This window comes from Calliopsis andreniformis, chromosome 3 (assembly GCF_051401765.1).
Source record: "Calliopsis andreniformis isolate RMS-2024a chromosome 3, iyCalAndr_principal, whole genome shotgun sequence".
NCBI lineage: Eukaryota > Metazoa > Arthropoda > Insecta > Hymenoptera > Andrenidae > Calliopsis > Calliopsis andreniformis.
In genome coordinates this window covers 91,062-114,749 of record NC_135064.1, presented here as the reverse complement: position 1 = coordinate 114,749, position 23,688 = coordinate 91,062, and the positions used below count along the sequence as shown (strand labels likewise).

At 35.8% G+C, this 23,688-nt stretch overlaps 1 protein-coding gene and 1 pseudogene across 1 annotated transcript in view; both read right to left on the bottom strand.

Annotated features, from left to right (window-relative positions):
• The window catches only part of LOC143177140 (uncharacterized), a 75,747-nt gene extending 60,482 nt beyond the window's left edge, over nt 1–15,265 (bottom strand). The window contains exon 1 of the mRNA XM_076374942.1: nt 15,086–15,265. Within this exon, the coding sequence (XP_076231057.1) occupies nt 15,086–15,182 (97 nt within the window). The 5' untranslated portion in view covers nt 15,183–15,265. The remainder of the gene's footprint in view (nt 1–15,085) is intronic.
• A 1,037-nt stretch (nt 15,266–16,302) lies between these two features.
• On the bottom strand, nt 16,303–16,938 carry LOC143188777 (uncharacterized; annotated as a pseudogene).
• Between the last annotated feature and the right edge of the window lie 6,750 nt (nt 16,939–23,688).

Sequence of the window (23,688 nt, the reverse complement as noted above, 5' to 3'; positions counted from 1 at the left end):
CAAAGACACGCGTTCCGCTAAGCACGTTCCGCTAATTCCGCATCGACATCTTAACGTTGTTGCTAATAAAACCATATATGGTAATGTGCGACCTCACTAAAAAACGCCGAACAGAACTCGAGAGAGTTGGAAATCGAGACGTTCGAAGCAAACCACGGCCGAGAACAGGTCGAAGCGAGAACAGTTATAAACGGAGTTTTGTTGAAATCACCCGGTAGATTCTAATCCTTTAACCGCTCACGGACCCGAAGGCCATATCCCGTCCCTAGTCCTGCGAAGCCACCACGCGGGGCACAACAATATTATTATTAGTTTATCAACATTATTAAAATCACACATGATATGTCGCAAATAAGTAAGTTTGACTCAACACACTTAATAAGAAAAAGTAGCATGCATCATCTAAAAAAACACAATTGCGGATAGCTGTACTTGTAACATTCGGTATTCTTTAAATTGAAATATCTCTAGGACTAATTATTTTTTTTAATATAAATGGCTTAATAGTTTTTTGTGGGAAACGATAATCTGAATGGATTCATGTATTAAAACATATACCTTTATATAAATAGACCTTTATTTTTCCTCTACACCTTCTTCAATAAAAAACAATTAATTACATGAAATTATGCTTCCCTTGAAACCATTTAATTTGTGTCTGAAACATTATTCGATCTAATTAACAGTTTTGGAAATATTTTAGATTTTAATTTTAGATGACTTACCCTGTATATTATGCATAAAAAGTAACTATTATGACGGTCTTATGCAAGTCAGTTACTCGAAAAAGGCATTACGTTGTTCATTAATCGTTTCGATTGAACGTGTTCGCTCTGTAATCAATGCAACAACAATGCGTCATCAAATAACATCGAGAACGAATTAGTGGAGGAGAAGTATTTACCAGACGATGGTGATCTAATGACTTGTTTTATTTGTTCCGTAATGAGACTGCGCTCCGCTATTTTCCAATTTCTCGAATTCCCGGATTCATACAACTTTACAACAATGATCTCTATTTCATTACGAGGTTGCTAGTATGTATTTACTTAGATGCTTTTAAGTTATTCTTAAACGCCTACGATGTAGTAGGCACCTTCGCTTCTGATAAAGCGAAACGAATTACGAAATTGTTTACATTTTATGTTACTAGAACGTTAATTTTTTCGATCTCGACCTCACGCTTTATCTTTAGTATTGTAACTACAAATGTAATGTGTGACCTCCCCGTCACGCCTAATAAAATTCGAGGATATGGGGAAACGAGGAGTTCGAAAGGAACCACGATAGATCGAAGCGATCACTTGTATATCCTGTCCTGTTCAGTTACATAGCTCAATAAACAAAGATTTGTTGAAATCGCCTGATGGATTCTAATCCTGTAACCGCCCACGAACCCTGAAGACCAAATCCTATACCTCGTCCTGCGAATCATCTCGCGGGCACAACAAAACGCACCAGCCGAAATACAAAGATACGTCACATTTAGACCTCTTCTGGATGCTCGTAAGGTTCTGATTTATTTTGATGACGTTTTAATTTCGAGTTCCACTATGGAAGAAAATTCATCCATTGTTAAGGAGATTTTAATGTTGTTAATGCGTTATAATTTGAAGTTAAATCTGGACAAACGCAGACTTTGATGAAGAAAATTGATTATTAAGTTACAAAGTATCAACTAGAGGTATTATTCCTAATCTATCTAACGTGGAAGGTATTGCAAATTTTCCATTATTCAGAAGCGCCAAACAAATATTAAGTTCCTTTGAATTAGCATGCTACTTTCGTAGATTTATGTCGAATTTCGCAGTGATAACAAACCCTTTATAACCTCGTAAAGAAAGGCATTCAATTTTGTTTTGGCGAAAAAGAATTGCGTACGTTTGAGATTCTTAACTAAATATTCCATTTTATCTTTGTATATAATCTGTTAGCAGCTACAGAGTTGCATACAGATGCGAGTGCTGTCGGCTGCGGTGGTACATTGTTGCAAAAGCAACAAGATGGTTGTGTCTGATAATCTATTTCAGTAAATGCACTTCAACAGCCAAAAATCATTACCAAAGTTAGGAGCTTGAAATATTAGCTCTTGTTTATGCAGTAAATAAATTTCGAGTTTCTTTTCTGTATACGCTTTGTCATCGTAACTGATTGTAACGCTTTTAAATTGATATTAAGCAAAAGAAATATTCGCAAATAAATAGATAGAGTTTAATATTGCAGCAATACACTTACATTGTCGAACACTGTATATTCGTCATTGCTGCTATTTGACGAAATTTTAGTAAAGAATTAAGAGACGGCGTTCTGTATAAAAGATTTGACAAGTGACCTCTGTTTTCTGTTGAAGTAGTATCTCACTGACAACTTCTGATTTCTCACCCGTATTTATAACGACGAAGTTTGACATGTTGCATTACAGAAAACTATTGAACTGTTTACGAAGTCATATTGATTTCCAAACATGTGAAGCGTTGTAAAAAATCATACTGATGATTGTATCAAATGTTTACTATATCAAGTACCAACAGATAAAAGGAAGGCAAACTTCATATTATTGATAAAGGGACTAAACCCTTCGAGAAACTACACGTAGACCATTTATGATCCACTCGAAAAAACAAGGCGAGCGTTTAAGTGCATATTTATCGCAATCGAAGCGTTCACTAGTTATTCAGTTGTACATCCTGTTAAGACGGCGAACACTAAAGGAATGGTTTTGTGCCTTACGCTGTATTTTCTACACCTTGGTACTTCATTTATAATACTCATTTTTGATTTTCATCTTACTTTGATCTCTAGAACCACCCCTTAAATTTATCCCGTGCTGTTCAGAAACACCCTGTATACAATATTTCCATTATATGTTCATAGAAAAATAGTTTACGTGTTCGTTAATTCAACACCGATTTATTCAGATTATTTCTATTTCTATTTAATTAACAAGAATATTTGAAGAAAAAACATTTAATTGAAAATTAATGATTTCAAAATCGATATACATATATCTACAATAAATAAAAAATATTATAATCTTCTATGTATTTTGAATTCTTGTAAACACTTTATCTATTATAAATAAACTTTTGGATAAAATATAAAAACTTGGTTGAAACGTAATCGATTATGTATAGCACAAGAATGTCCAAAATACGTCTCTGAGACGTCCGATGTTACAAATCAGTATGTCTTTAGGACATCTTAAGAAACATTCATAAGACATTTTAAAGGTGTTCAAATTACGTATATAAGATGTTCAGACAAAAATTAGACGTTTTTAAGACGTCCAAGAACGTAAGTCTTTAGGATGTCCATGTAGTGTGTCTTTAAAACGTTTTATAGATGTAAACTTTGCAAGGCTTTAAGATGTACGCTCTTGGATGTTTTTAAGACGTCTAAATTATGTCGTAAGACGTTCAGGCATAAAATGAGCATAAAATAGACGTTTTCAAGACGTCGTGTGCTATCTGGAATGTGGGTCAGAGTTGAATGTCTAGACAAGACATGTAGGCTAAGAATTAATATATAAAAGTAAATATATAAAAGTTATAAGTACCTACACAAAAGTGTAGGGAAGAGATTCATCACATCTGAAAACGTAATAATTGTTATTGGACGGAACTTTTTCAAAAATAAAGTTATTTGAAATATGTAATAACATACATTACTTGTATACATTAAAAAATTATTTAAACCTAAACCACTTTGTTTTCATTCGTTACTTTGGAAGTATCTTTATCTACATCCATTTTACGGTGATAATAATTCAATTTAGTTCGTATGCAAACTCAGAATGAGAAAAATAACGATTGATAACCCATTAACACATACAAAAAAGAGCTAATTTAAAATTTATGACAATTCAGAGCATTGAGAATAATTAAAATGTGCTTACAGTTGTTAACCAAGAGATGCGGCAGCGTCATGACGCCAAGTATAATCAGTGGAAAGGCTTTAAAAAAGTACGCAAAAATTGGCCGCGCTAAACTTCGTATTCCGCACAAAGAGCGTGACGAATTTATGAAAAAGAAAAGAACGAAAATGCTGTAAATGGGCCTGTCTACCATTGACCAAAATGATAGTTGCCCAGCACATCACACTCTACTTGCTATGAACCTTTCCATCAACTGTACATGAGTCGATTGTCGCCGCGTATTTTTTTCCTGAAAATCAGGCATTCTAAATTCACTTGAAACTTGTTTCATTAATATCTCAACACACTTGCAATATGCTTTTTTAAAGGCACTTTCATTATACAGGGTGTTTCTAAATTCGCGGGAAAACTCGGAGATATAGGTAGAAGACAAGAAAATACACCGAAAACTTCCTATGCAATATTCTCGGAAACGCTTAGTTTGTTAGTTATACGCGGTTTTATATTTCGTAAAATACCGATGTAACAGTGGCTTATCCCCTTTAAGGTCAGTGTTCGGGCTTCAACGAAGCCTCAAGCTTTTAAAGGACTAGGCATCTCTGGACCCAAGTGAGCCTCTGGCGACTCGCAACGCGTGTCGAGAGATACTTCATCGAATGGAAAAGCATACTTTCTAATTGAAAATATTATTGATATTTATCTACGATTAAGGGGTTGTTTTGGCATTTTTAACACATTGTTGACCGGCAATTTTGCTGAAAATTTATCTCATGTCACCGACTATTATTTCGTAATTGGATGTGGAAGTACATAAATAAAGTAGATAAATATCAATAGTATTTTCAATTAGAAAGTATGCTTTCCCATTCGATGAAGTATCTCTCGAGATACGTTGCGAGTCGCAAGAGGCTCACTAACAAACTAAGCGTTTCCGAGAATATTGCATAGGAAATTTTCGGTGTATTTTCTTGTCTTCTACCTACATCTCCGAGTTTTCCCACGAATTTAGAAACACCCTGTATAAGCCGAATATGAACTTTTAAATAAGACCAATTTCAATCAAACTAGTCCACTTATGGACCAGTTGTCCCAAATGTCAAAATTCTTGTTCTTGTTTTCTTCCCAATTTTATACAATTGTTTGAGATAATACATATATAAATTGCATGCACATATTCAGACAAAAGAAACTAACACATGTTTCGTTTATCGACTTTCGAAACCATTTGTCGAGGCTCGTTGCCCGTCCCTGTAGAATGAATAGGATAACCTGCCAATTGTCAAATAAGGTAAGTTGTCAACATTTGAATTGTTACGTGTTTGCAAAGTGTCAAGCGATCTATTGAATCATAACCTTCCAAGTTTTCAATAAGGTAAGCTGCCAAAATTTGAAATGTAACATGTTTAATTAAACCATAAATATTTCTTGTTGTATTAAAAACAACACAATAATTTGAGCTACTACCCCCACCGCCTCCACAACCACCAGTAGCTATACAACCACCAGCTGCGTAGCAGCCAGGCAGTCACCCAATCAGCAATATTATTCAACGTGTGTACATACTATATTGAATTTAAAAATAGACAATAATGTTTTAAAATTTTAAATACAAACAAACAGGAAATAAACTTTCTTATAAACTTTTTTTATTTATACAAGATTAGAAATTTATGTTTTATTTTCCTCCTGATTCTTTCCTTCTTCCCCTTCTCGTATTTTCTCAGTGATATTCAGCATCCGTTAATTTATAAAAAAAGTGATAGAATATGTGCATTTTAAATTGTGATCTGAGATTAGGAACATTACGGAGATCATATTCACGATGACACTATTAAGAAATGCATGCGTACTGAACGGACCACAGACTTCTCTATAATGCACTAAACTACGAATTTCCCATGTAGAGCTGCAGATGAATGTACCCAAAAAGTATGTACTAAACTGGTATATGCGTGATGAAAGGGTGCAAATATATAAGTGTCTAAACATAATACAAGTATACATAGGTACTCATACATATGTATATAATATGTGTTGCATACTTTTCTACGTGTCGTTCATTTTGATTTTGGTCGTATTGACGCTAAGCAAAGCGTCGATCAACATCGGTTTTCGTTAGCGTGTAGTAAAAGTTATTTATTTAATTGTGCGTACCAAATGTGTAGTAGATCAATGAAGAAGCATACAATCTAAAGGTTCTGGAATTGGTTTCTTCCAGTAAGTATTATGTTATTTTGAAATTGTGCAAAACGTGTTTTATGTTAAACTTTATTTAAAACCAAACTCCTTATATTGGAAAACTTTCAGATTTTCGTTAAATGAATCACAATTATCGTTAACATGAATTGCAGCAGTGAATAGAAAAGTCTGGCTATTAAATGCATGGAGTATAATTTATCCAAAACATTTTAAATTGGCCAATTTTTATAATACTCTAGGAGCGAAAACGAACAGATTAAAATCAGATACAATCCCTTCAGAAAATTTATCTAATTGTAAGAATAGGCCACTGTATTTAACCTCTTGCCCTTGACTGTCACCTCTAAGGGGACAAAATGAATGGGAACTTGGGACTTGAGAATGGAAAATATCAAATTCTGTCACAGATACATATAATTTCAATGTCAATCTGTATTGATATATAATATATATTATAAATATGTTATACAGTATGTCCCACGAAATCCTGGACAGTCGATTATTTACTAACCTATTAAAGATACGAAAAAAGTTTTTATATGAAATTAAATGGCAAGAGGGAGCTGATTTATTGGCCGTAACAATTTTTTTTCATCATTATTGTTTACAGAGATATGAAAGTTAAGTTTGGTTCTTTAAACGGGATTATATATTTTCTGTTTGATCAATAGATAGTACGTTTCAAGACAATTTCAGCAAATATTAATATATACACCTTTTTTCAAATAGTTTTTAATATATTACGCGTAAAAGTTTACTGATTTTCGGTACAAGAAAATCTGCGAGACCAGGAAGCACAGTAGGAGGTCTCGACTCTGGACCACACCTAAATGTTACGGGTTAAACCGTGCCTCTTAAAACCGATACGAAGAGACTGGGGTAGCAACGGCAGGCCTAAATTCTACACAATAGTTTTTTTCACAACCGTTACCTTTACGGCATGCAGAAAAATATTGCATATTTAATATGCGATAATAATAAATATAGAAAAATATTTTAGTAAGGAAATAAAGCTAACGGATAAAGCGAAAGCGTTACTCGTACTTTGAAGTAATTAACAAATTGGCAATACATTTGAATGGAAAATACTTATGATGACAAAATATTATTTACCACAAGAATTTAATATTAGAATTTGAATTTAAATTCGTACAAAAGGGGTGGAGAAACTTTTTCAGATGTGAATGGTATTACTACGATGTATACAAAAGTATTGTGCAGAATTTAGGACTGCCGTTCCTACCGCAGTCTCTTCGTATCAGTTTCAAGAGGCACGGTTTAACCCGTAGCATTTTAAGTGTGGTCGAGAGTCGAGACTTCCTACTGTGCTTCCTGGTCTCGCAGATTTTCTTGTACCGAAAATCAGTAAACTTTTACGCGTAATATCTTAAAAACTATATGAAAAAAGTTGTATACATTAATGTTTGCTGAATTCGTCTTGAAACGTATTATCTATTGATCAAACAAAAAATATATAATCTTATTTAAAAAACCAAACTTAACTTTCATATCTCTGTAAACAATAATGGCAAAAAAAAATTATTACGGCCAATAAATCAGCCCCCTCTTGCCATTCAATTTCATATAAAAACTTTTTTCGTATCTTTAATAGGTTACCAAATAATCGACTGTCCAGGATTTCGTGGGACATACTGTATGTATAAATAAATCAAACAGTATTTATTACATACATGGTTACAGCATATCTGCCTACTGCATAAGGAAATACTTATAATAAGTATTATTTTCATTCAATATTTTATCAGGTTATAAAAAATTGACGTTTAACATAAATACATACTTAAATGGTCGTTCAAATTTTCGCGCTACTTTTGCACCTTTTTGCCGCGCATGCATTTTAGTCTATACACTAAATTCGTACATAAAATTTGGAGACGCCTCACAGACAGAAGCTAGTAGTCTAGTGTATTATATTAGGTGTACAAATTAATTCGGTGCCTTTATATTTCGTGCTTTATAATTCCGTTTCAAATTTAAATAGTTTCCTGTTCTGTTGTAGTGTTGTTGTGTACCAGTAAGTTGTCGAAATAATACATACTCTGGCAGAGCAGGTGATGTAACCTTCCGAAACAGTAATAAACGTGATGGCTGTTGATAGGCAGCATTTGAGACACTGCATTCTTTTTGCGTTTCAATGAAAGAAAAGTGGTACTGAAGCTACAGAAATGATTCATACCGCTCTGGGAGAAGACGCAGTAACATATAAAACGTGTAAAAAGTGGTATCAGAGGTTTCGAGCTGGAAATTTTGATGTTACTGATCAAGAACGTTCGGGTCAACCTCAAAACTTCGATGGTGAAGAACTTGAGAAACTGTTGACTAAAAATTCCGCTCAAACTCAAGCAGAGCTTGCGTCACAGCTCGGAGTTACTCAACAATGCATATCTCACCGTCTACAACAACTTGGAAAAATTCAAAAGTAGGGTAGATGGGTACTGCACAACTTAAGCCCGGACAACAAAAACCGAAGATTTGTCACTGCAATGTCTTTGCTGACCCGATTTAAAAGAAAAGATTTTCTGTACAAAATTATTACGGGTGATGAAAAATGGATTTTGTATGATAACCCGAAAATCATGGGTGAATCCCGGTCAATCGTCAACGTTGTCTGTGAAGCCTAATATCCATACAAAGAAAATGTTGCTAAGTATCTGGTGGGATATAAAGGGCGTGGTATATTACGAGTTGCTGAAACCTGGCCAAACTGTTACTGCGGATCTCTATCAACAATAACTTATCCGTCTGAGTAATGCGTTGGAGCGAAAGAGACCTCACATTAGCAGAGGAAACAGGCATGTGATTTTACAGCACGACAACGCTCGACCACATGTTGCAAAAGGAACTAAGGATGTCATTTGTGGATTCGGCTGGGAAGCTCTCCTTCACGCGGCTTATTCGTCAGACCTTTCTCCGACCGATTACCACCTATTTTGATCACTTTATCATCACCTGCCTGATGAGCACTTTAAAACAGTCGACGAAGTCCGAAGAAGCATCGATGAATTTATTCAGTCAAAACCGCTAAGTTTCTTTCGCGAGGGCATTCGCCAATTACTAAAACATAGAGTAAAGTGTTGGAAAATAATGGATACTATTCTGAATAATAAACGTGTACTTATTTTTCGTAAATAAATTCTGAATTTTATTTAAAAAGGCACCGAATTAATTTGTACACCTAATATATATATAATAATAGTCTACGTAAAGAAGTTATTCGCAGTTAACATAATTGGTCCTACATGTACTTGCCATATCTGTAATGGTGTGTTTAGAGTTTTAGACCAAGCGAACGAATGTTCGGTCTTCTTTCACCGTCAACAAAATTCAATTATTATGAATGAATAAAATCAACAACTGAATAAAAGTGCCGATGTAACTTGAATTTTACTACAGTGGGGGAAAATGAGTATTCGCTCGTTTTCTTTACATCGATATAAACTTCACATTAAATACCCGCAGCATGAAAAGATTGCAAAGTGAACATAGCGATTGATGTAACAATAATATCACAGAGACATAATTGTAACATGTTAACCATTTTATATGCAACACACGGACTTTATAATATGGTCCTTCTAACCTGAAGGATATTTTTCAAAGTAAGTAATAAAATATTACATGCATTTTTTACATATGTCAATGAAAATATTGTTTTAAATTTAGATGATTACATGTACTTATAGCTCATTTTAATTTCATACCATTTTTATATGCACGTATTGTTGAGTTGCACAAAATTTAAAAAAAAAGCAAAAGTTTCGTTTCTGATTATTATTTTCTCCTAGTTTTGTGTAATTCAAAGAAGCAAGATTTATTTTATGGTACGTTTTTCGTCTTGGACACAGTTTTATGTATTTGGCGTAATTTTTTTACTTTTTTGAAGTTTTTTTCGACAACTACCGATTCCACTTAAAATTGTATTAACGAGAAATGCTAAGCAAATAATTTTTGCTCGTCGTCATGAAAAACCAATTTAAGTTCAGCGGTGCAGAGCCAAGAATTATTCATTCGATTGCTCTCTCACTCGCACCTTATACATCCTGCTATGCGATTGTACTCTCCAGAATAAAGTTCCCTTTAAACTTCGTTCTTCACACTACAAAAGGATGAATATCGAAGATTCTCATTTAGAACAGCGACGTATCCAGTTTCATATTTCTGTCATTTACGTCCTCGACGAGATATAAGAAAGCATTTGTCGCAATTTCTCTATTATTTACTCAATAAACACATGTAAGATGTTTTTTTTCATAATGATGAAACAATACAACGTACCATCGAAATCTGTAAACAAATTTTCTACTAACGTCTACAAAACAGCATGATAATAATAAAATAATAACACAATATATACGGATATACCTACATATAATAATACGTCAATAAGATTTAGAGTAAGCAAGTTAAAGTTAAAATAAATAGTAAATATAAAGACTGAAAGAAGCTACAAATGTAATGTGATAGCACAAATAATGCCAACAACTTGAAACCTCAATTCCTTTATAATTTTTTAATTTCGTCTTTCCATAATACATGTCCCCAAGTGTGCTATTTGTTCATATATTTTTTCTTCGGCTCGGTCAGTTAAACTTTTCCTTTGAATTGTTTTCATCAAGTTCTTAGCCAGAACACACACACAAAGTTGCTTCAGCGGCTTTTTGCATTTATTATTTCGTTTAACTTTGTCTGTTTGTCTCCTTTTTTGTAGATATATACAATTTTATCTAAAACCTTTGTTCATGGTTGAGTATAATACCCCAAAACTAATTGTATGATAATACCTTTATTTGTTTGCGAATAACATTCATAAGCCTATAAATAAATAGCTTAGGGATCTGTCTAACGGATACTACTTAAGAACTAATATTATTGTAAATTATACTTTATCTGATGATGATCAAAAAATGACTGAATATAAGATTACAATTGCAAAAAACAGAAATAAGACAACTACACTTATAAGGACGTTATAAACTGACTTAAATTATTAGTCTCGTGTAAAATTCGACTGTTTTTATTAGATATCATAGTTTTCAGGAAGATGGTAATATAATAACGCGAAATAAGGAACAGTCCCATCTTGCCCAGCATTCCTATCTTACTTCATCTTCCCCCATGTATACAAAATGTTTAAAAAAGTTATTCAGCATTTATATGGTAGATAGTACACACCATGCTGAATATAAAACCTTAGTAAACATTTCCTATTAGAAAAAGTATCTTATTTTTAAGCTCAAAATTTTCTCTATGTACATACAACTTAATCGCTTCTAAAAGTACTATTTGAAAACCTCAAAAATTCAAATCTTTAGCTAAATGAAGGTTTGAACTTATCTATTTTAGAATTGACATGTTAGAAAAAATTAAATGAATCACATGAATATAATTCTCCTTTAAAGTCCAACACATAAAGAGAGAAACTTCAAAAGTAACGAGAAAAAGCGACTATACATGTACTGTGTAAAAATGCTTTTTTTAATCTATTACAAAATTAAGTTTCATATTATTGACTGTTTTCCTTCGAAGGCAAGTTAGACTTTCGCGCAGTAACATACAAAACATACTTGGTGTCCAAATAAAAAACAAATATACATATTTCTAACAATGAAATAAAAAAATGTTTGGTTGCATCCAAATATATTCACTAATTTAAAGAGAAAAAAATGCAGATTTATTTCTCCCGCTGATAAATACCAAAAGTTGACTTAGAACATTCTTTCCACACATTCATTTATTTTATATATACTATATATATATTTTATATATAGTATGTCCCACGAAACACTGGACAGTCGATTATTTGGTAACCTATTAAAGATATGAAAAAAGTTTTTATATGAAATTGAATGGCAAGAGGGGGCTGATTTATTGGCCGTAACAATTTTTCTTTATCATTATTGTTTACAGAGATATGGAAGTTAAGTTTGGTTTTTTAAATGGGATTATATATTTTTTTTTTGATCAATAGATAGTACGTTTCAAGACGAATTCAGCAAACATTAATGTATACACCTTTTTTCGAATAGTTTTTAAGATATTATGCGTAAAAGTTTACTGATTTTCGGTGGAAGAAAATCTGCGAGACCAGGAAGCACAGTAGGGAGTCTCGACTCTCGACCACACTTAAGATGCTACTGGTTAACACGTTGCGTGCGGGGGTAAAAAAATGGTCGAAAAAGGTTTGTCCGATTGTATGCTAGCGCGCGGCAACACCGCCGGGTCAATAATTCTCCGGGGAAACGGGCTCAACTCGATAGATCTACCCTGTCGCGAGTCGAACGCGTTAAACCGTGCCTCTTGAAACTGATACGAAGAGACTGTGGTAGGAACGGCAGGCCTAAATCTTCCACCGAAAATCAGTAAACTTTTACGCGTAATATCTTAAAAACTATTTGAAAAAAGGTGTATACATTAATGTTTGCTGAATTCGTCTTGAAACGTACTATCTATTGATCAAAAAAAATATATATAATCCCATTTAAAAAATCAAACTTAACTTCCATATCTCTGTAAACAATAATGATAAAAAAAAATTGTTACGGCCAATAAATCAGCCCCCTCTTGCCATTCAATTTCATATAAAAACTTTTTTCATATCTTTAATAGGTTACCAAATAATCGACTGTCCAGTGTTTCGTGGGACATACTGTATATAAATTTTATATATATAATTTTATAACATTTTAATGAATATATAGGGTATCCGAAAAGGTCGGGACCAAACTTATACTATGTCTTAATGAGTCCGAATACGTAACAGAAATTCATATAAACTTATGTTTGAAAACACTATACAGGGTGTAACAAAAATGTCGCAGTTCCTTAAAAGGGGTGATTCAGGGGGTGATTTGAAACAACTTTTTCCTTAGCGAAAATGTAAGATGAGGCTTCGTTAACGAGTTATTTACGAAAAACACCGGCCAATGAGAGCGCGAGTTTGCCGCCCGAGCGACCGCAGTAGCGTTGGGTACGCGCGCTAGATGCTACGGTTGTACTCCGAACAAGAAAGTCGTCATACATCGAAGAAAATAGCATTAGTATGAAAACTGAAAGCGACATAATAAATAATACCGAGTTTTTTTGTGTATCACTTGAAGTGAATAATTACTTAAAATCGAGGGAAACTACGTGCAACGTAAAAACACGAATATGTAAATTTCTTATTCGCATAATGTATAAACGAAAAAGCAATACAACGAAAAATAAAGGAAGAAGAGGACAAACTTCACCTATAGTTTGTAAACCTGTGTCACTGGGTCACTGTACCGATCCTGGTCATCGACCGCCGATAGAAATCAACGTTTCTATCTTCAACGTTAATTCTCCAAGTCTCCGTTCATTTCTTTTGTTGCATTGCGTTTTCGTTTATACGTTATGCAAATATTTTCATACGTATGCTATTTCCTTCGACGCATGCCGACTTTCTTGTTCGGAGTACAACCGTAGCGCCCAGCGCGTACCCAACGCTACCGCAGTCGCTCGGACGGCAAACTCGTGCTCTCATTGGCCGGTGTTTTTCATTAATAACTCGTTAACGAAGCCTCATCTTACATTTTCGTTAAGGAAAAAGTTGTTTCAAATCACCCCCTGAATCACCCCTTTTAAGGAACTGCGACATTTTTGTTACACCCTGTATTGAAAAGTTATAGGCGTTCAAAGATTTACGAGCAAAATCATTTTTACAATTTGTTATTCATAATCACAGATGAACATATATTATTTGAAATGTATTTATTATTATTTGTAATACAGGAAGAACATTTGAAAGAATTCGAAAATCATTAATTCAATAAATGGAAGCTTGCATTCTTGCAGAAAGAAGAAATTCGAATATTTATTATAACTGTCATAATTATTAATAAAAATCTTTGAATGCATGTAACTTTTCAATGAAGCGTTTTCCTAAGAAATAGGTTGATATGAACTTTTTTTACCTACCTGACCTCATTATCGTGTAGTATAAGTTTGACCCCGACCTTTCCGGACATCCTGTACATCAATGAAATCATATTTTATTCTGTTTTCTTATGTTGCAGTTTCATTGCGTAGGTTTTTTTTTTTTTGTAAAAAATACAAGGATGAAAACGTGTGTGTGTGTGTATTTATACAAATTTTTAAGCTCGAAATTGTTTCTTAAATTAAATATTTTTGAAACGGAGTATACACAAAGCAGATAGAACTTACCGAATACAGAAAAACAATGCTGATAAGTATATGTGGAAAATTCACTTTATTTTTGAATTAGAAATTGTTTTTATTGTTATTACAGAGGTATTTGGTTAATTTGTTTATTTTTAATGATAAGTAGTATATGTAATATAAATAAAAAGAAGTTATCTTATGAAATCTAAACATCGGTGTTTTGGAAAACGTATCTTACATATCTCCCTCTGATTCGCATCACTATACAATCTTGATGGTATAAAATTATAAACATTTTCGAGAATTTCTCTTCTCTAATAAACAACAACTTTAAATTCATCTTATATTTGTTCATATGATTCTCATACATAGATTTACTAATAAATACATAATATTTTTTTATATCATCCAACTAACATTTTAATAAAATACTTATAACTCTAGTATTTACGCATATTGTTAGATAATGTTTTGCTAGAGTGAACGTATACAAATTTAAACAAAATGTGTAAAAGACTGTTTCTAAACACCAAAGTAAATGTTTAATTAGACAATCCTTTGTTTTCGCAGCATATGATACTTAAAGGTAAATGAACCACTTCGATCATTAACATTAAAAATCATTTCGACCTCTAATTAAGTTAACTAGATGCCCCAATGTTTTATAAGTCCTTTTCAAATACTTTATTAATATAAAGACTATATTAAGATATGTTTTCACAAGCATAAACATACAAATTGGTAAACAACGTCTATAGATACTCGTATTTGCAAATACATATGTTAAAAGATATTTAACTTAACGCAAAAAGTATAGAACAAAAACTAAATGAACAATCAATTACTCACGTTTAGCGTAGACTGTACCACTGCTAGAGAGCAGAACCATTACCATGCAAATGGAAATGCAGAGCAGCAGAACACCAGGGCTGTCATTACCCCTCATCTTGTATTTTTTGATAAGTTAACTCACGATTAGATAAAATTCAATAACACTAATGTTTCCCGGACAAGCGAGTGGTTGTGAATGAATGAAGAGAATTCGCGCGTTCCTTCTTTTACGAGAGTAGAATCGAAGTGCGCAGTCGAACGTAACTATGGAGCATTCTGACTACGCAGATACTGTGGGTGGAGTTCACGAGTATAATACTAGTTACATACCGAGTGCTGACAACAAATTCAGTTACATTTCACTCAAAGTGAGAATAATGAATGACCACATAGCATACTAAGAATATTGGAAAGTTTCAGGATAAGTTCATACTTTATTAAAGACAAACTTACAAGGAGAGATGCATTTCTGAATATAAGCTCAAATACTGTTAGGTATATTTTTGTTTCATTAAAGATTCACCTTGAATTACTGTACAGTACATTTACATTAACAAAACTAAACAGAATTAAATATATATTTTTAAATAAATGTTAAAAATTTTCTTCGGCCTCTCTTCTTGCTTCTCAATCATTCTCAGTTGTTGACCGAATGATACTTTTTAATATTTTTCATTCATCGGATTTGTAAGGATAGTACAACATCTTCACTGACATTTTGATATAGATATTTATTAACGGACTGTGGTCTTCGTAAGTATTTTAAAATTTTATATAGACTGTGTTAATAACATAGAAAAAAAGAAAAACCATTGCCAAAATACAAACATTGTAGTATATAAATACATTGGATATAGTTTTCTTCCTTACTTAATAATATTTCATTGTCCAAACAGTATGTTCTGTTAATCGATCTTCTGGTAATCAAAATCGAGAGTCAGATAATCGATCGTTCTAACAATCAAGGTTCTACTGTATTTGACAAAATAGATTTTATGTTGGATTACGCTTAATTGCGCGTGTGCAAATAATGAACGAGGACAATTTAATACAATTAAGACTTTTAGGCGTAAGATCGCGTGGCTACTTTTATAATTCTTGTATCTCAGGTATGGTAACATTACCAAAACAACAAAGAAACCCGCGCAAGATTGAACTCAGGAAACGACAGTTCTAACACGCCCCTCTCAATCGAAAGGCAAAAAAAAATAGAATACAATAACAAAAACATCATATCAGCTCGATCTCATTCCTAGTGATTCGATACAATAATAATATTTAGATTTGGGTAATGATTTAGTAAAAACGTCGGCCAACATTTGGCTCGAGGGCACACTAGACACTTTAAATAAGTTATCTCTAATGGCGTGACACACGAAATGATGACGGACATCAATATGTTTGGTCCGAGAATGGTAAACGGGGTTTTCCGAAAGGCTTTTAGCTCCGCGGTTATCGCAATAGATGACTATGCAGGCGATTTCTGGAAATCCGAGCTCCAATAATAGCGAACGCAGATACTTGGCTTCCTTGGCTGCCTCGGCAAGGGCCATGTACTCGGTCTCCGTGGAAGAGAGTGCCACAGTACTTTGCTTCTGAGCCTTCCATGACACGGCTGCTCCGCTGAGGAGACAAGTATACCCGGTGTACGACTTTCGATCTATAGCGGAATTCGCCCAATCCGCATCAGCGTAGCCCATCACGGTACCTTCCGTTTGTCTGCAAAACAAAGCATAATTACGTGTGCCCTAGAGATAGCGAAGAACTCTCTTCGCAGCCTTCCAATGCTCTTCTCCGTGACAATTGTTGTATTGCCCAAGAAAGCTGACAATGAAGACAATATCAGGTCGGGTAGCCACCGATAAATACATCAAGGCGCCTATCAGCTCTTAGTAGGGTGGCCGTCGCCCCTCCTTGTCCTTAACTTCCTTTGTCTTTGGTAGTCTAGAACCAACTTCACCTGGCTTGACGACAGGATTCGCCTCGCTCATACCAAAACGCTCCAAAAGATTTTGGATGTAGCGCTGTTGCGACAGTGTGATGCCGTCGGGGCCTTGGTTAATTTCAATGCCTAAGCAATACGTAGCACTTCCGAAATCCTTCACCTGGAATTCTCGTGCCAGACCATTCTTCAGTTCTTAGAGGACTAGAATGCACGCTGTCCCTCTCCGTCTAACGTACAGGCAAGGATCAGGTTGAGTTGGCAATAACCCTAGATTTTGAAGAGCCTTGTCAAGGCGTTTATTTCATTAACGTCCAGCTTGTTTAAGTCCGTATAAGGCACGCTTGAGGAGGCACACCTTATCCCCTTTCCGTAGCGTTTTCAACATTTCATTTGCCTTAGTACCAATGTCACTCATTCTTCCTTCTCGCTTGACGATGTCTTCGAGTGTCTCCTCGAGGAGAGCAGGTTTTTCCATGAAGATCTCTTCGTCTAAATGGCCGTTTAAATAGGCGGTTACTATGTCCATTTGATGTACGGTCATCTTATATCTTGCTGCAACTGCCATCAGCAATCTTAATGACTCCAAACGAGCCACTGGCGCAAATGTCTGTATGAAATCCACGCCCGGTTTCTGAGAGAAACCTTTCGCGACTAAGCGCGCCTTCCGATGGTTTAAATTGTCTCCTGGCCCACATTTAGTGGTAAGAACGACGCGACTACCTACTACTTTACGATTCTTCGGGCGGTCTACTAGTTCCCACACTCCTTTTAGGAGTATAGCCTTTATTTCTTGCATCATAGCCTTTTTCCATTGTTCAGATTGAGGACCCGTCATGGCGTCATCGAAATTCACCTCGGATACGAAGGCAACATTTTCTACTGTATTTGTTTCGTAAAATACATCGTCTGAGGTTGGGTCATCGATCGTTTCTTTTTCAGTTGGCTCACCGTCCATGTTCCATACAGCACCTTGTTGACCATCATCTCCCACCGGTGTCACAGGTACGTCCTCATCGACATTTGATCGTGCATCGCTCCTGTTGTTTGATGCACTCGTCAAACGGCGAACCTTTCTAGGCCTTCCACGGTTCCCAGTGCGTATTATTTGCGGCCTTCCCGGCGCTCTTCGCACTTGATCTCCCAATTGGACGATCGCATCGTCTGTCGCAGAGAAAGTAGGCGCCGGAATAATTTCGACCTCCTCAAAAGGCGAGTCAAGAGGGTCATCATGTGTGTTCACCTCTGGTTTGAGAGGGACATCCTTACCGTCAAACAGGAATCTCACATCCCTGGTTACAACCTTTTTTTTTTTTTTTTTTTTTTTTGACGTGGAGAAATCCTCATAGGACACTCCGAACCCCTTGGGGAGGGCTCGGGGCAGTGGCGGACTCTTACCGACTAAAACTCCACGGTGGCCAACCGAAGGCGTTTCGGGGGGCACTGGGAACTCCGAAAAATACATCCAGTACCCCCCTAGCCGTGCCGAGGCTCATCCCGGGAGGGGTGGTTCCCCTGCCTGCGACACATCTAACTCCGACGACATGTAGTCAGTGATGCCAGAATCGTGGGCGCTGGGCGCTCGACGGTTCCCTCACTATGACCTACCGGCGTCCCCTACTATGCTTCCATCGATGCGCACACAAGCTACGCGTCCCCTGTACGTGTGCGGTCCGCGTTACTCGTTGCTTTCAGGCAATGTTCCATGTTTCACGTTGCCAGAGGCGAAAGCTCGAGCAGAGGCACAGAGGAAGGCAAAATGAATCGCCGATCGCCGTCGCCGTCGTCGGTCGCTAACGTGAACGGCGACTCGCGACTAGGCGACACTCTTCAAATCCCAATACTGCAGATTTTAATTAACCAATAATTTTACGTTATGACTTCACGATAAAGTAAAGTACTACACATTATACATAGTCTGACACTTTCATTGCTAAGGGGTTACTACGTTCTTAGCGTCAAAAAATTGATGATTTTTGGGAATTTTTTAAGGAGGGAAATAAATCGAAAATGTTATTATTGTGTCTTATTTTCGGAACCTTTATTTAAATAAAAAAAGTTTTTTCGCAGACATTTTCCCTATTTTACCTCTATTTTCTGTGGCTGCAGTAATCTCTGTACCAAAAACGACGACTCCTAATCAATACAATATTTGCCTACTAAAAAGGCACACAGTAATAAAATATGGACGACGATGTTATAAAATGGTATTTTAACAATAGTCCATTGAGCCAAGATTTGGAATCCTGCAGAAATTATGAAAATTATGCTACTTTGTAGGAAAGAATCAATTTTTTGTTTGAAATTTCAACTTTGAAATAGGAAGAAAAATATCGATAATGATAAATTGTAAAAACGCATTTAAAGCGCGCGGTGTCAACAGCGTTACGTTTCCACGCAACCGCCTAAAACAAAAGAACGTAGATTTGAGCGGGAATAGATGCTACGCGCTTCAGTATTGACATTGGTCATTTAAAGCCCGCGTCCGCGACACGTGCATCCCGACGTAAACAGCGTGTGTAGTTTTTATATATATTAGAATAGTGCGAGTGCGCGTAAGTGGTTCCGGAGGACTAAACATTCAACTAAAGAGGAATTGCAACTGCTTTAACGGTGGATTCTGGACCAGCTAAAAGGTACAAAAAAAGATTCCAGCAACATTGGTTTGATGCTGACGACTCGTTAAAGGTTTGGTTGCAAACTATTTCCACGGACGAGTCAAAATGCTTCTGCAAAGCCTGCAACAAAGTCTTCGATTGCGGGCTTTCAGAAATACGCAGGCACTCGTTTACACAGCTGCATATTAAAAATATGCAGCAAATGTGTAGTGATAATACTGGAGGTATCGGTTCTACCACAACCGGAGAAGAACCGTTACCAACAGAAAACCAAACCGAGGTGTTCGTCGTGTCCTCTTCTTCATCGACACTCGATGAAAAAATAAAAATAGCGGAGATAAAATATGCCGCTTTTTTCGCTGAACATAATGTTCCCCTTTCGGTCGCGTCTGATTTTCTTCATCTCATGCAAGACATAGGCAAGGAGCCTAAAGTGTTACAAGGCATGAAAATCAGTCGCAGTAAATGTAGCAAAGTTATTGCCAATGTTTTAGGCGTTCGCGAAAGGGAACACATTATTGACAATGTACGGCATACTAAATTTTCAGTTTACGAGGATGAAACCTCGGATTCGACAAACGATAAATGGCTCACCCTAGCAGTTAAGTATGTTGAACCATGTCGTTTGTCAATTAGAACCGAATTGTTACAATTAATTCATCTGGATGCCGGCGATTGTTCAGCAGAAAAGATTTTCAAATCTTTCGAAAATCAGTTGCTGAAAATGCAAATTCCTTTGCAAAATATCGCAGTCCTTAGTTGTGACAATGCTTCGGTAATGACGGGTAGATATTCTTCATTCAAGTCCAAGTTACTTGAAAAACATCCAAATGCCGTAACATTGCCATGTGTATGCCATTCTGTAGCATTGGCAGCAAGTACTGCTTATGCTACAATTCCCGACGAATGTGGCAAATTGCTCCGAGGTGTCGCTTCTTATATAAACAGCAGCCCTAAACGAGTTGCTATTTTCCGTCAATTCCAGGAGAGCTTCGAGAAGTCCCCTGTAAAAGTTCTCAAATTCTCTGATACACGTTGGCTCGCAAGGCACCAATGTGTTCAGAGATTTTTATTTATCTGGGACGATTTAGTCCGATTTTTCTCGGATCAAAAATTTTCTGAAAAGTCGAAAGCTGCTACAGAATTTCTGTCTTCTCTTAGCAGATATGGCATTAAAGGGTATTTCTATTTTATGGAATTTACCCTCAATATTCTAAATTCTTTTAATGCCTCGTTCCAAAAAAGCGAAACAATGGTTCAGGAGTTACAGCCCTCTTCAGTCACGCTACTCCTATTTTTTTTAAATAAATTTTTAAAGCCGGCTCTTCTAAGGCACACTGATTTAATTAGACAGGTCGATTTTTCTTTACCGTGCAACCAAGTTTCATTCAATGAGGTGAATCTTGGTTCCGAGTGCACAGATTTTTTGGAAGAGGCAACTCAAAATGAAATGTCGGAAGTTGAGGTACGCTCCTTCCGCAAAAATTACTTACGGTTTTACGTTACCGTAAGTAATGAAATTCGGAATCGTCTTCCTCATGACGATATTTTTCTTAAACAGTTGACTGTTTTTAAACCAGTCAATGCTTTGTTCAGCAGCGACAGAGTTTCCACTTTTGCTGATGTTGCTGCTGTTGCTCGACAATTCGGAGTTTCTAGTACCGATGAACTACAAAAAGAATTGAACCTTTTGTATAACGGTACAACGCAAGCCCAAAAAGATGACTGGGCAAAAATGATCTTCGACGACATGTGGGCAGACATTTGCAAATTAGAAACTCCCGAAAACATATACGGAACGAATATTTTCTATGCTGCCCGATGTTAAATCAAAAAAAAGAAATAAAATAGGAGCCGATCTCCTAGATTCAATCTGTGTGGTGCGCACATCCTTAAAAGCTAGGCATGAGACTAGTCGCACCATGTCTGTCGATGACCGACATTTAGAGCTCATGTCAGGGCAGCATTTGTACAAAAATTTGACGCGTTTAGAGACCTTTAAACAGACTCTAAACGCTGTCGAAAATAGATAATTCATCTTTCTGTGTGTACCATTGATGGACGGAATTCGAAGTTTTTAAACAGTTGCAATTCCCAGAAACATGGTCCTCCGTATCATAGATCTGTCACCTATCCTTTCATCAGAAAAATTTCAAAAAGGTAACTTATTACAATTATATTTATAATTTGTTTTAATGTATCAGAATTACAATTTTAATTGTGTTTGTTTTTTTTTTATGCATGAACCGCCCATTTGTCACATCGATAAACTGTATTTTTCGATTTGACAAATGAGCGGTTTATTTCTAGTGCTACAACGGAGAAGGGACTGAACAACGTGCACGAATCAGTTAAAGGAGTTTTAGGTAAATTACAGAATATTTAAAAAAAGTTTATTGTAACGTTATGTTATTAAAATTTTGATTATGATTTCAATTATTTATTTCTCTCTTCTTATAGGCAATTAAACAAGGTATAGTTTTCGGAGACACCAATATTCATTCTCAAATTAGGACTCCGGAACATTAAAAAAAAAAAAGATAAGTTTATAGTAACATTAATACTTTGTTCTATATTTTTATTGCAAACAAGATTTTAATTGTGTATATTTTTTCTTTATATGTACAGTAATGTTGCGGACGAGAGCCGCTCTCGGGTCTGATCGCGACTCTCGTCCGCGACTGGTAGTCGATTCGGCTTCCTTTGCTCTCGGTCGCCGAGATAATTGGTACACGACCGGGGAAGCAAAAAAAAGGGTCTCGCTCGAGCTCGATGCCCGAAATCAATGACGTCAGAAAAGACAAGGATAGCATTAGGGATTTAATAGGAAAAATTGAAGTTCCTTATTTGCAAACAGATTTTCACGTAAGTAACACCAATCGATTCCTTGTGCTCTCCCGATAAAAATGATGTCAAATACGACATGATTCCTATTATTTATAATAAAGATATTTAAATAATAAACGTTGGAACCCTGCGACGGTTACGGAGAATCGTCAAAGTTACTTTTCTATCAGTTCTTTACGAGCTAAAAATGACATAAACAGAATTTATGTATATTATATTTAATCGATGTCGGAAAGAAGATATTAAAAATAAAAAAATAAAAATTTCTAAACATTTAAAACGGAACTTATATACATACTTTTTGTATTACGCTTTCATTTTCTTAATAATTTCAGTCATTAAATAATTAAACACAAAAATATGAGGGAATACATAATAGGGAGTTAGCCCTACGACGAGAGCCGCGTTCGTCGAATCGACTACCACTCGCGAGCGAGAGTCGCGCTCGGGTCTAGTCGTGCCTTAGAATCGACTACCATTCACGGACGAGAGCAGCGCTCGGGACTGGTCGTGCTTAAAATCGACTACCACTCGCGGACGAGAGTCGCGCCCGGGTCTGTTTACGAGCATGACCTTTCGTTCTACAAACCAAGTTTTATGTATCTTTGTTAAAAATAATCGGAATCATGTCGTGTTTGACATCATTTTAATCGGGAGAGCACAAGGAATCGATTAGTGTTACTTGCGTGAAAATCCGTTTGCGAATAAGAAACTTCAATTTTTCCTATTTAAATCCCTAATGCTATCGTTGTTTTTTATGACGCCCCTGTTCTCGGGCGTCGAGCTCGAACGCGATGGTTCCAAGAATTGGTTTCTCAGCGGCACGTATCAAACGAGGTAGTGGGGATAAACCACGGCTCTCGTCCGTGTAGACGAAACGGCTCTCGTCCGCAACATTACTGTATGTAGAGCAACAGAAGTGGTTTTGGCAACGTGTGTGAATCAGTTGAAGTTTCTAGTAAGCCAGGATTTTCTCTCGGAACTTGAACATCAAATGATATAAAATTAAGAAAAAAAAAAGGTAAGTTAATGGAAATGTAGTATTTTAGGTAAATTTGTTCAACTTATAATTCTGATTTCAGTTTATTTTTATCGTGAAGTCATAACATAAAATTATGAATTCATTAAAATCTGCAGTATTGGGATTTGAAGAGTGTCGCCTAGTCGCGAGTCGCCGTTCACGTTAGCGACCGATGACGGCGACGGCGATCGGC